Raw genomic sequence first — 22,801 nt, forward strand, 5'->3', positions numbered from 1 at the left:
ACACACACACACACACACACACACACACACACACACACACACTCGTGTAATATTTCTAAATTAAGAGTCATGATAACAATCAAGTTGTCACATTTTACATTACAACCCTCTATTTCGCAACACCAGTTTTGAAATAGAAAAGTTAATTCTCCATTCGGTTTGCTATCCCCTCCTCCGGTTAATGGGGGATTTGTACAAAGAAAGCAAAATGATAGTTTGAAACATGGCAAAAGAGCATGAGAGAACCGCAGGAAACTTAAAGCTCTTCCAAGTCTACTGTCCATTTATTCACAAAGCAAAGTGACAAACACGGTTTTGGTGGTTTGAAAGAATTAGCCTTGGAGATGAGATTCACAATCATTCATTGCAAACTAAAAGTTCCTAAACTAAAGCATGACCTAGTTGTTAGTTCCTTGCAGACACAGTACAAGGTTTTTCTGTTTCGGTATATTTCAGTCTGAGCATGAAGCTCCTGCTGTGTCTCTGCTGAGCTATACGAGAAAAGAGAAGTCTGAAAGAGCACTGAAGAACAACCTCCTTCTGTGGTTCACAATAACACAGAATAATTGGATGGATGTTTTCCCAAGATAAACACAATAACAGGACAAAACTTTATGCAAAACTTTTTCTTTTTACATTTCTTTCTTTTGTAAAAGTATTGCTTCAAAATTGAGATGATTCCATTCTTTGTTTATTCCCAAATACTGGTAAGACCTTGTCCCTGGTTAGTTCTAGTCTAAGTTTAATAAAATATTAAGATATTGGTTTAGTAAAAAACAACTTAAATATGCATCATGGACATGTTAAAGGGTCAAAACCTTCTCACAGCTTATAGTGGTAATTTTAGAGTCTGTATTAACATTAAAAGCAGAACTCTGTTCCTATATAACAATATATATTTATAAATATAAGCTATAGTTGGGTAGACATGTTAATCCCCAAATGTTAAATGAAAATAAAACAAATCGTTTTTAATCGTGTGGTCCATAAGGCCGATGCAACGTTTTATGTGAATTAAGTTTGAATGGCCATGGCCAGCATGTATTTAACATAAAATATCTGCTCATGTTTGTTTCTTTGCTGCTGCTGACCCAAGCCATGTTTTCCTGGTGGCTTTCTCACACCACATACACACACACAAAAACACAAAGATACAAACCAGAACAAAAAAATGGAAAATGCTAGCAGTTGAAGTTAAAGGCTGAGCTGACAGAGGTTCTTTGAAGCTGTTACCACAGCGTTGCAAACAAGCGTTATTAAGAAAGATTCACAATACTGAATAACAATACTTGAGACGCACCAAGCTAGGATGCTGTTGGAGTAGTTAGTCAGGGGAACATTATGTTGCAGTGGAAGTTGGGGAAGAGTTTATCTGGTTTTGGGGTTAAAGTCTTTTGTGGTGAAAAGTTTGTGAAGTCATTCTCAACACGATCTCCATCCAACTGTCCTCGCAGAGAGAGTTTAACCAGAGGCACGTGGTGACATTATAGACCAACCAATAAACGATAACGCATGTATGTGTGTTCGGTCTCGTTGGTCAAATCACAGCCACAACCGAGACCGTAGACGGACTAAAGTCGGGGCCAGGCGGCTGCCACAGCCTTCGTGTTCCGCTGAGACGGGGGCTTCGGCGTCCGGTTTGGCGTGGTGTGAGGTGCTAGCAGGGGAGCTAGCGTGAGCTAAGCCAACAGCCACAGGCAGCGTCTCTCCTGCAGCGGGGCCTCACTCCAGGATGTCGGTCTCGAACGGGACCAGGTGGTAGTAGGACAGGTTAGTGACGTAGGCCTCTGTGTCCTCGTTGCACGGCAGAGGGTCCGGGGGAAGGTAGCCTCCGTCGTCGTACCTGGGAGCGGGACGCACCAGGCGTGGTTATATTTATTACTTTTATTCAAAATGTCAAAATGATTTTTATTGTGGAGATAGATGTTGCTATGAAGTAGGAAGGGGTGGAAGGGCATCTTACTCAAGAATGCAGACAGGTAGCAGTTATAGGTGATAGAAATGGGAAATTCTATCCCTCGAGAAAGGAAAGAATGTCATACTTTTTGTACAAAAGCGTTTGTTCCCTCTTCGCTCCGTACACACCCAGGCGAGGAAGGAAGAGGTGTACAGAGACTCTTCCTGTGGGGTGTGTGCGTTTGTGCGTGAAAGGAAGTTCAAATTTGCATTCAAGGAATTCCACACACAGACATCCAATCGGGAAGTACAAAGAGCACTCTTCCAGATGATGATGAAATATCCATGAAGCCGAACACCGAGGTTGTGCAGAGCATCTGGCATCGTTGTGTCATACTGGATCATACTGGAAGAGTAAGCCTGGCTTCTGATAGTGCTAGCACCAAATATATTAAACAGCTTACTTTGTTGGTTGTTTTAGCATCCTATCTGCTAAAGATGACCCCTAACTGGACTATTACTCAAGTCAAGTTTTATTTATTGAGCAGTATTCAAAGATCTGTGAAATTCAGTGAACAATAAAATAACAATTCACATTCAAAATAAGCGCATAATGTTTTTATTAATTATAAAAAATAATCCACCTAGGATGAAGAGGAGGGCAGATCTACTAAAGCTGCCGCACAATAAACAAACCTAGTAATTGTCTGTCTCTAGCCCTACAGTAAAACATTTGCTCTGGCACCCCTTATATCTGAGAGTTCCCTAACCTTCCCAGTTGGACCCTCTGTAAAGATGTAAATGTGAAGGGGAACTCACGCGTGTTCCTCTGAGTCGGTGGAGGAGGGCCTCTCTTTGTCCACTGGTGACAGGCGCTCGTCAAACACGATGGTCTCGGTGTTGGCCAGACAGAACCCATTGGACCGCATGATCTCTGGAGCGGACGGAGATCATGAAGAAGTAATGTTAGGTTAGGCTATAAATGTCCCTATCAAAGACTAATATCCCAATCCCGTTTTGCACCGAATCAATACAGTATGCAGAAAACAAATCAAAGAACTGAATTGAGTTAGTCAGTTATTTGAGAGCCTATTACTGCAAAGGCCTCTTAACCTCCTCCAAGTTGACGTGGGGGGTGGAGTACTGAGTACATATCTTTCAGGGTGACAGAGTGGTCCAACCCGTCTTCTCTGACTTGTGCGATTGTGTCATTAGTTTATGTGTGGCTGTGAAACAATCTTCTGAAGAAATTAGCCGACCGCGAGGGTGAAAGGTCCAGGTATGTTGGCCTGTTGTCATGGTGACTGGCCTGGGTGGGGGTATTACGGACGTGTTTTTGCAACCCCCCCCCAGGATGCAGATACAGGTCCCGCCCATTGAAAACCAAGTAGCCATATCAAGGTTTGTCCCCAACTAATACCAATACTGTTTTAACCTGGTCTTACAGCTCCACTATGGCCGTTATCCCATTAGCCACCTCTACAGGCTGGAGTTGCAGACGACCGTCTTTCAACGGTCATCTGAAAATGTCCACAATTCGGAATGATATTAAGACTTATGTTATTAACTACAGAAACCTTAAGTTAATCCTGCAAACAAGTCTTCCAGCCCGGTAAAACCTGAATGTTGTAACATGATGTTTTTTTTAATGATGAAACCAACTAATTGTTTCAGATTAGGCATGGGACGAGTGTTGCAGACAAGATTTTCCCAAGGTGCGGGGAGGGCAAAAGGGGACCAGAATGAAAAACATTCCAACATAGTGCCATCTGTACATCTGTACCTATGTTCTGAGACTGCCTTCAACATCAAAGGGTTGTCTTCTACTGGTTTGTTGTCTCACATGTATGCTTGCACTGGAACCATAAGGCACTGGAACCTTAATGCACTGTAACCTTAACGCACTGTAACCTTAATGCACTGAGTCCTTAATGCACTGAGACCTCAATGCACTGTAACCTTAACGCACTGTAACCTTAACTCACTGAAACCTTAAGGCACTGTTGCCTTAACTCACTGGAACCTTAACGCACTGTAACCTTAACGCACTGTAACCTTAATGCACTATAACCTTAACTCACTGGGACCTTAATGCGATGAGGATGTACCTGATATGTTGAGAGGGCTTTGGAAGCAGGGCTGGATTCTGTGGACCTTATCATTCCTCAACACCTGGTCCAGGGGCGAGCGCTCGAAGAACGTCAGCATGACCTCTGACCTGGAGAACTAGATAGAGAGCAATATATCTATAAATAAATATTATTTATACAACGGGGGGCCTAAATCCAGCGATCTGATTGGTTCCTAACTGTTGTATAATGAGCGTATACATAACTGCTATGACGCCCGATCATTTTGTGAAAGTTTGCATATCACTCCGCGCCTGGAAGTAGAAACAGTTACAAAGTAAAACATATGTTGGATGATGGAGAGGGTGTAAATGTTGTTACTCCGGGAGTGAACTGCTCCATAGGATAAATTGCCGGCGAACCGCTCTAGCCGAGCCTTCTCTCGTAGGGACGCTAAAGTGTGTTGCATAGCGACCGTCGTGCATTTTGAAGGCAGCCAGGAGGGACTACTTTTTTGTATTCTTTAATAAAACGGCTACTTTGACTTTCTTGGTTTATTTTTAAATGTAGTGTGTCTATGACTTCGTTTTGCCATAATAGTAACCGTTGTATAAAAGCAATAGATCACTTCAGTCGGTGGTATGTGCTCATTATACCACTGTGAAGGGGGTCGCCGGCCCTCCGCTGCGCGTCGGGGCCGGACAACGCCCCTTAACAGTGGTATAATGAGCACATACCACAGCCTGTCGTGATCTATTGCTTAAATATAGCATATAATATACAGTCACGTAGAGCAGTGGTTCACAACCTTTCAAGGCGCATAAGACAACAACCCAAATTTCAAGGACTGCCCACTTCAGTCCGAAGGGAACCGTTATTTAAATCATCATAGCAAGGAAATGTTTTAAGCCCTTTCTGCAATATTTCACACACAGCGGACTGCCAAAAGAGGTATCACATGAATACAAGCTAATAAAAAAAATCTGTATTGTCTTTACAACTAAACTAAAAATGACAAAATACAAATGAACAACTCTCAGCCTTCGCCCGCCCTTAATGTAGAGTAGAGTTGGTAATCAACACCAACAGTGCCGTGTCATCACTATATTTTGGCGGCGAAAACACATTCCGTCCTGAGCTCATAAACTTGTTGACGAAGCGTTAAGTGTGGAGAAGCGCAGCGCGACCATGCAGCTGTGGCTGCGGTGGATCATGGCTTCCTCTTATTGTCTGCAGACTAATACCATCTTCCTCCTGTGGTCAAGTTACAAGGAAAAAATGCTGGCCTCGGCCTGTAGAAATGACTGTTCACTACTTAGAGGCCGCCTTTATCCACAAGCGACTAACAGGGAGTAAGAAGGAGGTACAGTAAGGCGGTGGACATTTTTAATAGGACCCAATACCTTGTGGTTGGGCGTCACCATTACTCCATAACCAAAAATCTATATATTCAACTCACTCTACTACTAGAAGATCTCCGATACTCTATTGTATTATACTCTTCTCAACTGTATTATACTGTACTCAACTGTGATCTACTCTGCTCTACTTGCTCTACTTTACTTAACTTTGTTCATCTGTATTCTACTCTACTGAACTCTACTATATTACACTGTACTCTACTGTGTTCTACTGTGACTTCCAGGGCATGTTGATGTTATTCTCTCTACTCTACTCTATTCTACTGTACTCTGCTATAGTACACTGTACTCTACTTTGTTCTACTGTACCTTCCAGGGCAGGTTGATGGCGTTCTTGAGAAGTCTCTCCACTTCGTTCAGCTTCAGCTCAATGTCACTGGCTTCTCTGATCTTCACCATCCCTGAAAACATAACATCAAATCCATTTATATTTTCCATTTAAATATTGGTTTATTTAATTGTATTCCAGTGGCGCCGCTCTGAAAAAGTGCCACTGTGGAGACTGTTTACAGCTTACCAGCCTTCAATTTTAATCCTTTTTAAATCGCAGGATAAATAAAGACGACTTTAAGTATCCACCTTTAATTATAATATTCACTTGAAACGGTTAGTTACACAGACAACGGTGGTGGCTCCATATTACTATGGTATGTGGAAGACCAATACAGAGCACCTAAAGCAGCTTTAGAACAAGTGTACCAATATGCGTCGTACAATGACTTAATCCCCTACATGGTTTCAAGGTGTTTGGGGATAACCGTGATAACATACCACGGTAATAACATCTTCATAGAGCTCAAATTCAAAGCTATATTTAGGGCAGGTTTTTGCCATCCATTAAGAGATACACGGGGTTTAGTTCAGGAGAAGGCACGCGTCAGTACATTGTATTTGACCATAAGGCAACGTTCATGTCTTGTAACACAACAAAATCATTCAACGAAATGTGGTAAAGATTCCGACCTCTCACAAGCGTAAATTGCATAGGGTTTGACAGAAGGCCAAATGGACCTTTTCATGGTGGCATATTTGTTTAAAGGTTTTTGAGAGAGAGAGAGAGAGAACTCTGTATGTTACAAAGTATATTGATTGGTGCAATAATGCAATATCTATATAGAAATCACATTTAAAATAGTGAATAACAGATTAAATTGAATTGGTGTCAGGGCTCTTAGATCTTAGGCTTTCTTCAGCGGCGATTCATTTAACTCTGACAACAAACGCACACATGGGCCAGATCAACCACAGAGAAGCTGTTGTTTGGTGAACATCGTGGCACACAGTTTTCCACGTCCCGCGGGGCCGACGTCATACCTCCTTAAGGTATGATTTCATCGGATTGGAAAAGAATGACTTGGGCTATTTTATCACCAACATCTCCAGCGCTATTGCTCAAACATTCTGGCGCCATCTGTCCGGGAGTCTGGGAGCAGTAATAGCATTTTCATTAGCATTAGTCATTGTAATGTAATAGTAATAGTAACATAATCATAATTAGCCTTTCCTATCTCATCTGTGTTGACATTCTAACGCGTAATGTTGCTAGATGTGTACAGGAAATATATATAGTATATATGTATGAAGAAAACCTCTCCATATAAATCACAACAACTTCCAACATCCGTTGTTGCTTTCCTAGGTTCCACCCGATGTGTATTTTCTCCACTTCCGTCTGGTGCGAACCTGCTGTCCACTTCCTGCCGCGGGGAAGGAAGCCGGTGTGCCAGCATACTTCCTGTGAGGACGTTTCTTTGTGACGCCATTATCTTGTCAATGTCTTCTTTCATAAATCACAAACCACCAGAAGAGCAGATGGCTTCCCTTATTTTTTTATACTCCAGAAAACGCATTTCTTTTTTTAATAAGTTGCACATGTGCCCAAGGGCCACAGATCTCATTACAACTTAGGAGGGGAACACAGATATGGACATTTTCAAGAGTATTCTCTGATGGGGACGTCAATAGCATAACCAACGTGTATCAAATGAGCTGATGTAACAAACGGTCAGACCACTATATGGGGGGGTATGAGTGAAAGAGTGAGTGAATTACTTCAAAGGTGGACTCAACTTCTATTAAACATATTTTTTCAATAACTTAATATATTCAGAAAGAATTTTTATTGGGGCGGGAGGGATCACTTCATGTTTCTCAGAAGTTGGATGGGACTCACCTCTCTGCCCTCGAGATCTGCACGCGCTCTTTTTCGATCTCTCTCCAGTGTTGCAAAACACTGCATCATACTACTATTTTGCAGTCATTTTCAGACACTTTGAGCCCAAAGCAATTCAGAGTATTTTGACATTAGGAGCAGGTAAAGATTGGGGCATCTTGCTCAGGGATGCAGGTAGACATAGGTGATCAAACCCAGAACCTTTCACCTCAGAGAGAAACATCAACTATCTTTAGCAATCCTACTTTCAACCAGTCCAAAATAACAAGCATTGGAATCCAGCGTCAAATCCAACATTTCCCCTGAATGTCAGCATTTTAAATTGCATGTCTGAGACCAGAGTTAATTCTGGACACTAGCTGGAGTAAAGAGGAACTAAAAGGACATGAGTCATCTTCAGTGTTTTTATCACCCCACCGACTCAGTCATCCTCTTCTTTGTCAGTGACATTAAACAGAAGATCTGAGAGTGATTATACTATTTTTCCATCACACCCTGTGAGGGGCTTGTTCACCGGGAGGCCTGACAAAAATGTAACCGTCCAACCTGAGTGCCACCCTACCTAAATCGGCCATATATATAAAAGAATCACAATTTGGGAAGATGCATTCTCTAAACTGCTCTGCAAGGGCTTGGTGTTTTGGATTGGGGCCTCTTATGTCATATTATTCTGTGCCTCTCCTGGGCCGTCCCTACTTAACTAGTCTAGACATGCCCCTGCACCCTAAGACCAGTATAGTTCTATAAGTTTGTGTATGCACCAAATCATTCCTGTCCTTATTTCTGCAGGGTGCTGTATAAAGGGATGGACCTTAATGGACTTGTCTGGCCCTTATTCCTGTAGTGCATTGTTTTCCTTGGGATCCCTATCCCGCACAGCAATAAAGCCAAATGGAAAAAGTGACTATACCGTACATAAGAGGGCATTTTCTTAATTTTGCTTGAGGGCAAGCAAGGGTCTCCTTTGATGTAACACCTTCCTTGTTTCTGACTCATCTCGTCTGCATGCATTTACAAGTGAGTGTAAGTTTGTTCAGGGAGGGGTATAAATAGAGTGTCCAATCCTCTGCCAGGCCCTGTGTGACAGCTTCCCACAGCATGACATCAGCCTCCTCTACTGTCGCCGTGGTAACGCACGGACAACACCGGCAGAGGCCGGCCAGTCCTCCACATGCCCGACATTCTCAACCTAACTTCGTGTCCATTTCAACATCCCGGTGTGAAATAAATACACAACTGGAATACAGGGGTGGGTCTTCTGGACCATCCATCACCTGATGATGCACTTTCTTTATGAGTCCCGTTCAACCAGTGAGACCTGGGTTGAACCTTTTATTGTTGATCTCAACATCCGTTTTCTCCCATCATACACTGCCCATTTCCCACAATCCATTGCCCAGGTCTCGTTTCCCACAATGCATTGCTCACCTCTTCTGAGTGGCAGAATCCTGACCGTCAACAACTCTTGGAGAGAGCTATTTCCATACGAGGGGATGCAAACGGACCCATTCCTCTCTCTCTCTCTCTCTCTCTCTCTCTCTCTCTCTCTCTCTCTCTCTCTCTCTCTCTCTCTCTCTCTCTCTCTCTCTCTCTCTCTCTCTCTCTCTCTCTCTCTCTCTCTCTCTCTCTCTCTCTCTCTCTCTCTCTCGTCTACACAGGAGGACGGCCATAGATATCAACTTTTAGAGCAGGCCTATTCAACTAGCGGCCCGTGGGCCAAATGCGGCCCCTCTTACTTTTTTTCTGGCCCGCAAGAGGTTGCATGCAAAAAAAATAAATAAAGGAGAAATATAGTTGCATGCAAATCAGGTTTCTGTGTGTAGCCGGTGATACTAGCCAGTATCCGTACCCCACAATCAGGAACTGGCATCACTTATTCTGACAATGTTTGGCTCAACCGATACGTGTGAGTCTAGCTTTTCTGTTTTCTCATATGAATGCCATCAGAACAAGGGCACGTTGCTCCATGACCTATGAGAAGCTGCATGAGTGTCTCAGGATGAGCCAAACTAGGCAAACAAGGCAGTGCAATCTTTCTCACTGACTCACTGGCTCAAAATGTCTCATATGTACAGTGGTTCTCTTTTGTGATGATTCAAACAACATTGTTGAATTCTAAATACGTGTCCAAAATATGTGGGAACAAAATCTTTCATAATGATACGATTAAAAGTGAAGAAGGAAGGAATGCGTCTGACAAGTTTATTCCATGTAGTAGTATTATATATATTAAGTTAACACTACATTAAGTAAGATTAATTTGTAGCGATTTATTCACATAGTTTTACTCTGTGTGGCCCATGAACCCCCAGTGGTTTTCCTTTTTGGCCCACTTGTTAAGGAGGTTGAATAGCCCTGTTTTAGAGGATCAGGCGTGTTGGCTCTAATGGTCAAATCAACACACCGACACGCACAGGGAACCTATCAGCGACCTGCAAACCAAAATCAGCATCAATCCTGAGAGCGCTACAGGTATCGCCTGATTCAACAATACAACAAATCGCAACTTTTTGGACATATGAGTGAACGTGTTTATAACATTTTATTCAATAATTGCGTTGAGTCGAGTTACTGCATATTCAATATGACATATTTATTTTTGATCAGTGGGTTTTAGGACGTTCACCTCGTTTAGGTCTCCATGAAGTTGGCTCGTATAATAAAAGCAGAATTAAGGCCTTATTGTATCCGTCAGACGTCAGGAAATACTGATCTGAAGTAGGCCTACATTAAGATCCGTGTCCATCACTCATTATACTGATGTCCACGACCACGGGTCCGATGTGTGACAAGACGTCTCCTCACTGTGACCGCCCAGCGGGCTAATTTAACCCCAGGAGTGAGGATAGACATTAAGGCAGGTCGTGAAATTAAAGTTTCCAGCACAGGAACATTGCGCTTATATTCCTTTTTTTTGTTTTTGTGATAAAAAACCTTTTATTTTGTAATGTCATCAGTTATCACGGATTTTATTTACTCGTGCAAAGTTTTCAAACTACCAACCTTCTAAGAGCGGAGACTTGGACAGGTCGCTCCTGTCCTCCGGAAAGGACTCCGCCAGTCTCTTAAACAGCCTGCCGAAGTCCGAGTAGCTCCGATGCAGATATAAAATGTTCCTGTCCGACCACTCCGTCCTGATCTCGAAGAACTCCTCTTCATCGCCCCTCTGGCTGATGATGAGCCGTCGGATCCCGTTCACCCAGCAGTCCTTCACGAACATGTTGACCAGCGACGTCCCCTCGAACACAGAAGATGCCATTCCCCTCGACGTCAGTCCGACATCCTACCACCGAGAGAATGACTTTTGTTTGATTGGACCCCCCAAGACTAAACGAATCCCCGACCAGAGAACTGTGGCGGAATGTCTCGGAAATATTCAAACAGACACCAAAACAAGAGGAGACAACTTTAAGACGCAGCGTCTCGTCTTCCCAGAGCGGTCTGCCGGAGGCTGGTCGTTGTTCTGCTGCTCAGCCCATCAAAGGCGTCGTCTCAAACGTGGCATGTTGACGTTTTAAAAAACATCGTCCTAACTCGGTCCAAAGTCAAAGTCGATAACGCCGGAGGTCAAAAGTTGTCCAAATAGCGGTTATCGATTATCCAGTGCCGAAGCGCTGCGATGCGATCCAGTGGATTCTTTTACCCCCAGTTAACCAACACGAAAATAATCGTATCTTTCAAGTACGATTTCGGTACCTACTTGAATCCCACCATACGACTTCCCTATAGGTCCATTGAGAAGAAGCTTTCCTCCCAGTACAATATATACCAAGTAAGGGGCGCTCCCAGTCCTCTCTCTCTCTCTCTCCGGTTGCTCAAGAAAGTTTCCTCCCCTTCCTCAACACTGTGGGTATTAATATGCAAAGAATGCAACCGGGGCCAGCGAGCCCGAACTTTTCTTCTTGCTCCCTTTCCCCTTCCCCTCACTCCCATCCGTCTCTCCCTGCTCCGTCTATTCTTTGGCAATAACAAAAGAAGGAATGTGTTGCATCTTTAAATGCTGATAACTGCAAGAATATATGCATCTGATTACTCAACGCTTCCTTCGTTTTTTATTTCAAATGTGTCTCATCAACTACCTAGATGATGCAAGGCAGACGATAAGTATCTGCATGAAATACACACGCCCTGTGTATCCTAGAGTAGTTCTAACTACCGTGTGTTGTTCCCTCCTCTGCCATGAAGCAATAACCGCCTGCAGTAGAAGGTTACGGCAAAGTTTACAAGCTTCCCCAGTCTGCTAATAGCTCTATAGGAGAGCAGGGTGTAGCGGTGGTGATGTGGTTTCGGGTTGGGATGGAGGGGTGAACGACCCACTGCTGATGAGGATAAACCCCTCATGCTACGATCGATGGGTGGATGGATGGATGGCTGGATGGATGGGTGGATGGATGGATGGATGGGTGGATGGATGGATGGATGGATGGATGGATGGATGGATGGATGGATGGATGGATGGGTGGATGGATGGATGGATGGATGGATGGATGATTGATTGATGGTTGGAAAGACAGATGGAGATGGATGGACAGATCCATCCATCTATCCTGAGAGAGAAAGAGAGAGAGGGAATGACGGGTGGATAGATGGATGTGTGTATGAGGATAGATGGATGGAATGACGGATAGTTGTTTGGATGGTGTATGATTATTCATGGAGGTGATCGGCGGGTTTAATTATCATTATGTTTTAAAAAAAACTTCATCCAGAAGGCATGGAAGCATAGACTCAATGGAAAAGCTGTGGGTTATAAGGGTCAAAAGCATCACTGTGAGACACATAAGGACTCAAAAGAAGGCAGCTATAAACTAAGTAATGTCGGGTTTAGATTCTCCCATCGAGCTCCAAGGGGGACAGATGGTGTGGAAATCATCCTTGCAACCTGTCTCTCTTCTTTTCTTCTCGCCTCAGAACTGCCCCCCTGCGACACCGGGCCTGTATAAATCACACTGCATAGAGGAGGGGGGGGGGTTATGGTTTTCTATGTTGATATGTTTCTCAGGGGGTCTCTCTCTGCGTTCCACAACATATACATTCCTATCCAGGCATTCTGGCGTGCCTTGCTAGACAACATGTCCTATCCGAGTGGGGAATGGAAATTACTTCGACTTTACTCGATGTGCAACAATGTTGCAACAAGCTAAATTAGTGCTTTTATGATACAATTTACATTTCCAGAGAGATTTTATTCAAAAAACAATTATTAAACGATGGTACATCAAAAACGTGCTAGATTCATGCACTTAATAAATGGCTGGATGGACATGTGGCCTGATAGGCAGATCGATAAACAAACAGATGCATAGGGACAGCTACAGATAGTCTAACAGAGAGACGGCTAGAAGGACAGACAATTAGACAAACAGACCTCCAGACACACAGACACGGTAGTCATACAGTCACAGAGTCAAAGCCCAGAGGACTGTGGGTATGAGTTCCCCTCCGTCTTTAATAACAGGATCAGTCGGTAGGCAGCGAGCTCTGCATCTGCGGTGAGACCGCGGCTACACTCTCAGCACATTCTGCCTCCTCACCATCTAGTACGTGTGTTCTCTGAGCTCAGTGATACCGTTTCCAATGGAAAAATACAGCAATGCTTCCAACCCTCCGTGCTTCAAGCTGACTTAAATGCAACTGTTTTTTGGGCCCAGGATCCCATTTTTGGAGCCAAACTTTTTTGCGACCCCAACTTCTTACATTTTTATGCCTCTGCTTCCTCACAGATTGCTTTAACCCTTTCACCATCTGTCCGTTATTATAATTCTCATTGGAGGAATGAATATTGCAGCTGAATAAGTGGCAAGTCGTATTACTCATGGCTATAAATAATTAGCCATGTGAATTTGATTACGTCAAATTTTATTCATATTCGAGATTCCCTAAAACAATAGATTCCATATCAGCAACTCTTGTTCCTCACTCTCAGCTCCACTTGTGTGTTCATATTTGATAGTGAAGACTGTGTAACTAACTGTGAGTTCAGCTTTGCTGATTTCGGGTTTGAAATTGCTCCCTGGAGTTCATCTCGACTCAGACTCCAGCACTGTCATTTACATAAACACCACCTCGTTTGGCCAGCAGTATCATTGCTCTGGGCCCTTTCACATTAAAAGCCCTCCCTTACGAAAAAAAAAGCTCAATATGGCTGAAGGTATTATTACATGCAGTCATTACATTATGGTCAAACCTTGCTCTCTTAAAGGTTTGCCTTTAGGGAAACTCAAAAATCACAGAGTAGTTGAACTTGTTATAAACTTTTTATAAACTTGTAAACATGTCTTACCCTCAAAGGGGTCCTTTTGTCAAACCGGGAAATGTTGTTTCTTTGTTACCTCTTACGTTCACTGGAAATCCTGCCAGATAAACATATTCATAATTAATAATGTAGTCACTTAGCAGACACTTTTACCCATTCCCACTTTGCATTTGTTGACACGCCATTTTGTGAGATTTAGTAGCAGGTTGGGGGTTACATTATCTGGCTCTAAGCCTATCTGTGGACATTAGCTGCTCGAAGAAGAATATCTTTGGGTTTCCATGTAGGTCTTCCGCACTCCCATCAGAACCAAACTGTTTCCCATCTCTCCTAATTACATGGAGCAGGTTAAAATGTTTACCAACACACACAGACACTGACTCCAGCTGATGTTGTTTTTTACTTGTTGCAGTGCTTCTAGTCTCACAAATCAGACTTTATATGATTGTTCTTTCGCTACATATTTGTTTTGACCAATCATGTTGCTGGAGGCGGGGAATTGTAAGCGCATAGTTGACGAACACAAACTCGGCCAGTAGTAGTAAACTGTAAAAAGTGTCCGAGAAGGTACAACACTGTGTAGAATGGCCACTCAAGAAATACACAAATTAAAATCCCATTCTCAATGCCTCGTACCGTTGCGCTTTTTACGGTAGAATACGGTAATATATCTGTAAGGGAACAGGAAACGAGCAGAAGTTCTGCTACAACAGCGTAGGACTGCTTGATCCCAGAAAACAGCGCTGCTATCAACATGTTGAAAACAAACCCACCCCTTCCACTCTCAACATGCATACACACACGACTGCACACACACACTGTTTTCATCTAAGACCCCCCCCCGCCGAAACGTCCACCCCTGTCAGCTCAACGGGAGGGGTGGAGAATACGCCTCGACGCCTGGCCTCCCCTCACAGACGACATCCATCCTCCAGCCCTGAGACGGCAGCATATGGTGCCTACGGGCTCAGAGACGCTGCGCTCCGCGACCCAGACCCTCAACAGCTTCTGGTCTCCCAGATCACTGAACATCAGACCTCATAAAACACACACACTCACACACTCACGCACACACACATACACACATAGGAACAAAGAACATCTGCCCAGATGGAGACACACTGGTGTTTCTCAGAATCATGCAAAGTGCATTCTGGGAAAGGGGGGTTGTTACTAGGACGACATCAGGAGCCATGACTCAAGGGGCCATCCTTAAAGACACACAAAAGCGATAAAAAAAGGCTACAATGGGAGCTAGGGGTGGTGAACAGTAGAGAGTTGTTTTTTTACAGACCTAATAATGGACTGAGGTCTTAACAAACCAGTCAGTCGGCCATGTTTACGGCCCTCTCTCCCGGGGTTGTCTTTGTCAAGACAGACGCTCCGACTCCTGGCCCGCTCTCCATGGTGAGGTGTATGGCTGTATGGTCTGGTTCAGGGGGAGGGTAGAGAAGACCTTAGTTTCTCCATCGATTTGAGGCCACCATCATTTCCGTTCTTTTTTTTTTTATAAATTGACTCCCAGCTTAAAGGTACTAGATTTGAGCCCAAATGTCTGCAGCCTACCTGTAGGCAACCCCTACCTGCTCCTTCATGCCCTTTCTGTACTGTCTAACGGTACCCCTACTTGCTCCTTCATGACCTTGTCTCTGTACTATCCAACCTCTTCATGACCTGTCTCTGTACTGTCCAACCCCTACCTTCTCCTTCATGATCTGTCTCTGTACTATCCAACCCCTTCAAGACCTGTCTCTGTACTGTCTTATCCCTACCTGCTCCTTCCTGGCCTGTCTCTGTACTGTCTAACCCCTATCTGGTCTTTAATGACCTGTCTCTGTATTCACTGTACGTCCCTTTGGATGAATGCCACATTACTAAATCGTAAATAGACCAGACTCTGTGTACAGTGGGCCTACTTACTTACACACACCGAAAAAGAGAGGAGTCATTTACTCTGCGTATCCAACCCGGTATCACGCGATTGCGTGCTCCTGCGCACAAACGTTAATCTATTGAAGCGTGTTCCAGAGCACGATAGTCCGACTTTTTGCGTGTTACACACAACGAAATGTAAACCAATGCATTCTGAATGGGAGTGTTCTAAGACAATTATATCTGTACGGAGCTCCATAAGGGACATTAGGGAGAACGCTCCCGGACAGAACCTTAGTTTGGAAGTCATGCTTAGTGACACGACAAATAGCCTACTTCCAATTGAAATACAAAATTTAGAAAATAGGCCTACGTGTCCCTGATCACGTTTCAATAGATTAAATAACGTGACAGTGTCACGTATTTCCGTGAGACCATACCCGTACTTCCATGAGTATACTTAAAGGAAGTATACTATCCGCACTAACTACTACGTTATTTTTTCAGATGTGAGTGCTGTTCCAAATCGAGTACTCCGTGGTGCACTAACCGGAAATTACGATCACGACTGCCGCCGTGGCTCCTCCCCCGCAATAAACATCCCGCTTTGAACGGTGAACTCTTTACGCCTAGCAGCTATAAAAACTATAAAAACTACAAAATGACTCTATTAATGCAGGCTATGTGGAAAATGCGCAGACTTTGGCTCAGCCTGGCTCCGCCTCTTCCGCTACGTAGCTAAGATGGCTGCCGTTGAGTACGGGGAGTGTCCTTCGATCAGGCCCCCAGGATAGACGCATACTTCCACAATCCACCAGTGCTCAGAGGCCAAGCCTGGTATTGCAGCTGTTTAAGCTGGCTGTGGACGGGGGTCCGTCATTTCATGTGGCCCAGAAGTAGATATCGCCGTCCACTCCAATACAAGTGGGGAACAGGATTGTGTCTCCGCAAAAAATGTCTGGATATCAATCAAAGGCTCATAATTATATTTCTACCCTGTTCTAAAAAAATTTAAGTTCTTTCTTTTCAAAACGCCTCCTCAAGCGTTTTATTAGCAGTTTATGTTGGGTGGGCAGCTGAAAGGAGTCGTACTGAAACAAACGGCTCCTTGCTATGGACCTATTTTGAAGTGCACGGCTCCATTAACTTCCGAATTAAATTAAATTCCGAATTAACTTCCATTAACTCCATTAACTTCCAAAGTCTGAGATTTGTCCTTTTACTTAACATGAATGGCGTTGAACACGGATATATAACACACATATCATTGAAATAGCTGTAACAGGCACGGACGTATTGATTACCTGAATGATTATGGGAGACCTACGTAATTTTCATAATATTGTTAATTGTCTAATATTAACATTTCAGTTGCGTTGGTAGGTATTTCATTTTCATTTGCTTGTTTAGCTATGACAGGGTTATGGTTAGCTATGTATGACAGTTGACAATGTTGGTGTATTACAATTCATTATTTGGGTAGGCTACTCCAACTTCGTTGCTGGTCGATATGTAAACATTTACTTTTATATAAATTATTGATTGCATTTTTCGTAAATAGTTAGTTGGAAGGAATCTGTTTCTTAAGCAATAACATTGAACTGAATTTTTTAGGCCTACATACGTTTACTATGTTACTATGGTATTAGGCCTATATGGAGCAATCTTACATATTTATGAAGTTTCCAGATCAATAAAGTTCTATATCTTTTTATTTGAACTGCCTGTATGTCCTCTTGATTATAGTATTACAGTGTGTACCTTGTTCTATTGTGTCTCGTATTCATATACATGTTGTGACTGTCTGAGTTTGTGATGTGAGTCTTTGTTCTATGTTCCCACTCTTGGCCTGCACCTTGACGTGGTGAGTGGGCTTTAAACTAAGCCAGGCCTTTTATATTTTTTCGTTTGTTATTCACAGTCTATCTTATTAATGATACAAAGCCTTAATTAAACCCCTTCTCTTCTGTTTGCAGAAACTGGAAACTTCAGAGTATATTTTATCTTAAGTTAGATAATCTTTTTTGTTTCCTCATCAGATCCCAGTCCACCATGCTCCTCTACTTGTCTGCCGTGCCACCATCATGCCTCATGCATCACCTCTCAGCACCTACCCAGCTGCATCTTATTCCATTTCGAAAAAGCGAGCATCTCACCAAGCAAAGTTTTGCTAATGCCTGCTCAAGTTATTTAAATACTTCATTCTATGGATATCTTAAAATATTTACAGATGGTTCTAAAGATCCCAAAGGACAATGTGGTATTGGCATATATATATTCCAGAATTTGAAAAAGGATATGGATATAGAGTGGGTGACTTTATCAGTATACTCAATCGAGATGGCCACAATAATAACCGCTCTAAGATGGGTTGTAGATACTAAGTTTTATAACAGATAATTCAATACGTGAAGATTTGGTGATAGAGGTAAAGCATCTTCTTTTAAATATTATAAGCCTTGGTTTAGTTATTCAGTTCTGTTGGATTCCAGCCCACCATGGAATATATGGCAATGAAATTGCTGATAAATTAGCTAAAAGATACTAACCTAATTAGAAGAATTTAACCTTAAGTATATATATTTTTTATTTTTTATTTTTATTTATTCATTTCTTTTGTTAGTTTGTTATATTTTGTTTATTTTGTTTCGTTAGTTTGGTTTTTTCTTTGAATTTATTTTTATGATTTAAAGTATCATTTGCCAACGTCCTTGTCACAAACTCCTGTGTAGTAGTCCAGTAGGTGGCGGTATATGGGGAAAAACTATGATTCTCCACTAAACTAGAAGAAGAAGAAGATCTCTGCATCCGGTACGTCACGGACTAGGTCACGTGTCTTGGCCACATAACGCGGAAGCAAATCGCTCCTGTATGTTACCCTGCGCCACTGAGCAGTTTGCATAGGAATGAATGGGCGGCCATTTTCCAGTCCGTGGTCCATCCTTTATTAGGTCCATGGACACTCCCCGTACCAGAGCTACGTCTCATATTAGACATCTCTGCCCGTACTCAACGGCAGCCATCTTAGCTACGTAGCGGAAGAGGCGGAGCCAGGCTGAGCCAAAGTCTGCGCATTTTCCACATAGCCTGCATTAATAGAGTCATTTTGTAGTTTTTATAGTTTCTATAGCTTTTTATAGCTGCTAGGCGTAAAGAGTTCACCGTTCAAAGCGGGATGTTTATTGCGGGGGAGGGGACGCGGCGGCAGTCGTGATCGTACTTTCCGGTAAGTGCACCACGGAGTACTCGATTTGGAACAGCACTCGCATCTGAAAAATTACCGTACTCAAGTGAGTACGGATAGTGCAGATAGTGTACTTCCTTTAAGTATACTCATGGAAGTACGGGTATTGGAACACGGCATTGTACTTACGTGACACAAACCAGCACCGCAAACGTTCTCTCCCGCTTGAGATGACGTCTTTCTTTATAGGTTCATGGGTCTGATTCGCCGATTTCCCATGCTGATATCCCCGGAGATTCTCGGGCATCTTCGACAATTTGGCTATAGATTGTCTCATTACACGCTAAATAATATAATTATAGCCTAATTATATATAGCCTATACATATATATAGGCAATATATATAATTAGGCATTATATATATATATATATATATATATCTAGGGTGCACTGTACTATCTGCGCTCTCTCTCTCTCTCTCTCTCTCTCTCTCTCTCTCTCTCTCTCTCTCTCTCTCTCTCTCTCTCTCTCTCTCTCTCTCTCTCTCTCTCTCTCTCTCTCTCTGTCCCTCCCTCTCTCTCTTTCTCTCTTTCTCTCTCTCGTACCGTTTAGTTAATTGTCTTAGAACACTCCCATTCAGAATGCATTGGTTTACATTTCGTTCTGTGTAACACGCAAAAAGTCGGACATACACACACACACACACACACACAACCTCTTGCAGGCAGACTCAGAATCTTGAGCCCATTTATTAGGGAACAGGTGTTATCGGGATTCCATCACTGCATTCCCAGAATCCTGCATTGTGAAAGTCTTCCCTTTTTTTTTTAAATGTACAATGGCATTTTATTCTACATACAAAACAACCATAGTATTTTTCAGGAGTCCACGACCACCTTAATGCAGCCAAGGAGATGTCTTAATGCAGCCAAGGAGATGGAAGAGCGTTATGAATAATTATTAGATGATTGTGTTGTACAATGAAAGACAGTAAAGATTCAATATGAATGGCAAAATAAGGATGGGATTTTATTTGAACAATAAAATATGTGTTGGGCAAATTATAGAGAGGCTGAGATTATAGATTTCATATTCAAAAGGCGAAGGGGTGAAAAAATGTAAGAAATATATTTAAGAAATATAGGCCTACTCAAAGCCCAAATCATTGATATCATACCCTATCCAATAATAAAGAAATTAGAATTTGAATGGTAACAATTCCGTTAAATCCTCGTCCTCGTTTTGAACGTCTCACTCATGGCTGATCAGTGTGTTCTTTCTGATTAGCTCTTAATTGAGATCACCTGTCACGCACCCCTTTATTAAAGGTGAACACAAGGTTTGGTTTACTTTTCGCATCGGCCTGTGTCAATCGAGGTTGAGTTTAGTGAGGGTTGAAAGTTTTCGATCTAGATTGCAGATCACTATTGTCACTTTATACAAACTGAAATAATGCTTTGTTGTGTTTGTTTTTGTGGGCATTTGACTGAACAGCCCAGACAAATATTGCTACCAACATGGCACTTCGAAACAGACCACCGCAGTGAGTAAAAGTTATTTTCCTTTATTAAATGTTGACGTTTTTGGGCTGTCTCCTCAGACACTAGCCATCAGTATCCCTGCTCTTTGCACCTTGACATGCATGTCGCCACTGTTTGTTAACCTAGCTTTGCTGATTTGTATCTTGTGATGTGTGTGTGTGTTTTTCTTAACAGGTGTTAGATGACTGACAAGATCTATGGGGGGGCCCCCTTTGGGCCCCCCCATACCAACTTAGTCTTCAAAGGAATCTAGTGCCATGGGACTCCAGTGTCTTCAAAACATCCTCGGAATACATGTGTATGAATGGTCCACCGAAGGGTTGATCTGGAAGCCACCACGGTCCACGCAGTAATCTGCTGCGTGGGCCGTCGTGGCTTCCAGAGCCATCTTTCGGTCTTGGTCAGGATTTGTTACAGTTGCCCTTCAATGTAGCAGGCTACGGGTTTCTGAAGAAGCCTGCTTTACGTAGCATTGGAGTACAAATATTGTGCAAAATGCTCATGTAATTGCACTAGCACTAGTAACCTGTAGATTAGCTTAGTTTAACGTCATTCCGTGCTGTCTCTGTCAAATGTGTGGCTTACTTTAAGTCCACAAGGCCCTCTGGTAAACCACGTTGGAACACCCCTGGACAAGGTGATTAGTCACTGGGTGTGTGCTAAAGTTTTGTTCCATTTTTCACTAGTTGGTTAGGGTTTGGTAGAATTGTTTGGATGCTAGCGAGGTGATGGCGTATGTACAAGAGCCTACCGTGGCCAGGCCACAGTTGCGACGGTCACGGCCAGATGGCCTAGTGTGAGTGCAACCTTGATTGCATTTGTATACTGTTTACCATTGGATGTTTATGCAATTTGGCTTAATTCATCCGCAGTAAAGCTGCATTTGACGATTCCAGGGTTGTTTTGTACAGGCTTTCAATTGACCATGTTGACTAGTTTGTGGGAAGTTATTTTTTATTTTTTTTACCCTTGCTTACAATCCAACGGTTGTGACCACTTATGCAACTGGGCTGTGAACCTTGCAATTCTAGTTGCATATTTGTACACGCAAGCTTGTCCATTTCTATCGCCATCACTAACACTAGCTTCAGCATTTCCTTGTAGGCCATTAGCTGACTTGTGTATTGGAGCGATTTGGGTATTTTAAGATGCTTGAAAACCTAAAATAAAGCAAAATGCGTGTCTGGTGTGCAAGAGCCAATTTGTTGGCTTGCAGTAGTCGAGGAGTTGCCGTAGGTCGTAAGCCATCTGGAGGTTGTGGCAATGGAGGCTTGTGGTAGATCTGCCATCCAAGAAAGGTTAATTCGTCTGAAGCATGATTAATAGTTTAGTAAATTGAATCTATTCATATAGAACTATAAAATCCAAGACTGCAGCCAGTAACTTGGATCGCAATATGTGGAAAGTATTAGTCTTCCTTTGTAACAACAGAATAATTAACATGACTAACTGGGTTTCTTCCATTTTCTAACTAGGGGGACTTGACTGGTGAGTCTACTGGATTAATCAGTAGCGGTACTTTGCCAGATTTGATGGCATGACTACAGGGTGACAAAGACAATTATTCCCTGCCTATCAAAAGAGACTTCTAAAACATATCTGCTAGAACAGTTCCTATACTTTTTGTATAATTTGGTCATGCTGCAAATTTACTTTTTGTAGTTGCTCCATATTTAGTTCTTTGACAGCCTCACCTGCTAGAAAAGTCTATTCAAATCGGCTAAATATAATGAACTAAATTAATAGCCATGAAATGTTGTCACTCATACTAATGGCAAATACCCTCTTTCAGTTGGTGGTTCAACACTGATGTCTCTCTAGGCTTGAGGGAGAGCTCACAAGTAAATTACACGAATGTCCTGGAGCAATTGGGAATACACTTTTATTTAGTCTACCTGACCAGGGACATCTTTGAACTATAGGTCACCTAACCCAAACTTTTCACTCTTAGGTTGTCCTTTTCTCTTGTTTTAACCCGAAAGGGCTGAAATATCAACATTTCAGGTATTCTGTTTGGATAATGTGCAAAACTTGTGGCTTCACTAATAAAAAAAAATTAACGAATGTATTTTTCTTAATGTGGTTAAACTATTTAAAGATTTGTATGCAAAATATTTCTGCTCAATTTGTGGTCAATGAAACTCTGATAAATTTGATAAAACACAACTATGGGTTAAAGGTATTTGCTTTGGGCATCTTTTGATATTTTTAGAATCTAGCTCCATGCCGTTAGAATTGTCTCCCAGTACTGCAAAGTGCTTCCACAAGTTTAAAAAAGAATGGGCAGAAAAGGAACTGCCAACTAAATCTATTTAACATGGGTAGAAAGTTTCCATGGAAGCTCTTGAACTGGTTAATACAATAAACAAGACATTTCATGGTACCATTT

The 22,801-nt window shown here is 42.5% G+C and overlaps 1 protein-coding gene and 1 long non-coding RNA gene across 2 annotated transcripts; one reads left to right on the top strand and one right to left on the bottom strand.

Moving 5' to 3' along the window:
• Window positions 1-265: 265 nt before the first annotated feature.
• On the bottom strand, window positions 266-11,467 carry pxdc1b (PX domain containing 1b). Its single transcript, XM_060045636.1, has 5 exons — window positions 10,563-11,467; window positions 5,696-5,787; window positions 4,005-4,122; window positions 2,716-2,830; window positions 266-1,843 (listed from the first exon to the last, which is right to left on the bottom strand). The coding sequence occupies exons 1-5, from the start codon at window positions 10,816-10,818 to the stop codon at window positions 1,723-1,725; spliced, it is 702 nt and encodes a 233-aa protein (XP_059901619.1). The 5' UTR covers window positions 10,819-11,467; the 3' UTR covers window positions 266-1,722.
• Window positions 11,468-20,074: 8,607 nt separating this feature from the next.
• Window positions 20,075-22,476, top strand: LOC132452699 (uncharacterized). The gene is made up of 2 exons (XR_009524472.1): window positions 20,075-20,414; window positions 20,587-22,476. It is a non-coding gene; the product is annotated as an uncharacterized LOC132452699 (long non-coding RNA).
• Window positions 22,477-22,801: the final 325 nt, after the last annotated feature.

This window comes from Gadus macrocephalus, chromosome 23 (genome assembly GCF_031168955.1).
Source record: "Gadus macrocephalus chromosome 23, ASM3116895v1".
Classification (NCBI taxonomy): Eukaryota; Metazoa; Chordata; class Actinopteri; order Gadiformes; family Gadidae; genus Gadus; species Gadus macrocephalus.

Bases quoted from the DNA above. Each gene is read 5' to 3' on its own strand.
- pxdc1b (XM_060045636.1), bottom strand. From the start codon at position 10,818: ATGGCATCTTCTGTGTTCGAGGGGACGTCGCTGGTCAACATGTTCGTG. The intron at 2,831-4,004 runs GTACATCCTCAT...CGTCCGCTCCAG, and splicing joins AAGCCCTCTCAACATATCAG to AGATCATGCGGTCCAATGGG. The intron at 1,844-2,715 runs GTGAGTTCCCCT...TCCCGCTCCCAG, and splicing joins ACCGACTCAGAGGAACACGC to GTACGACGACGGAGGCTACC.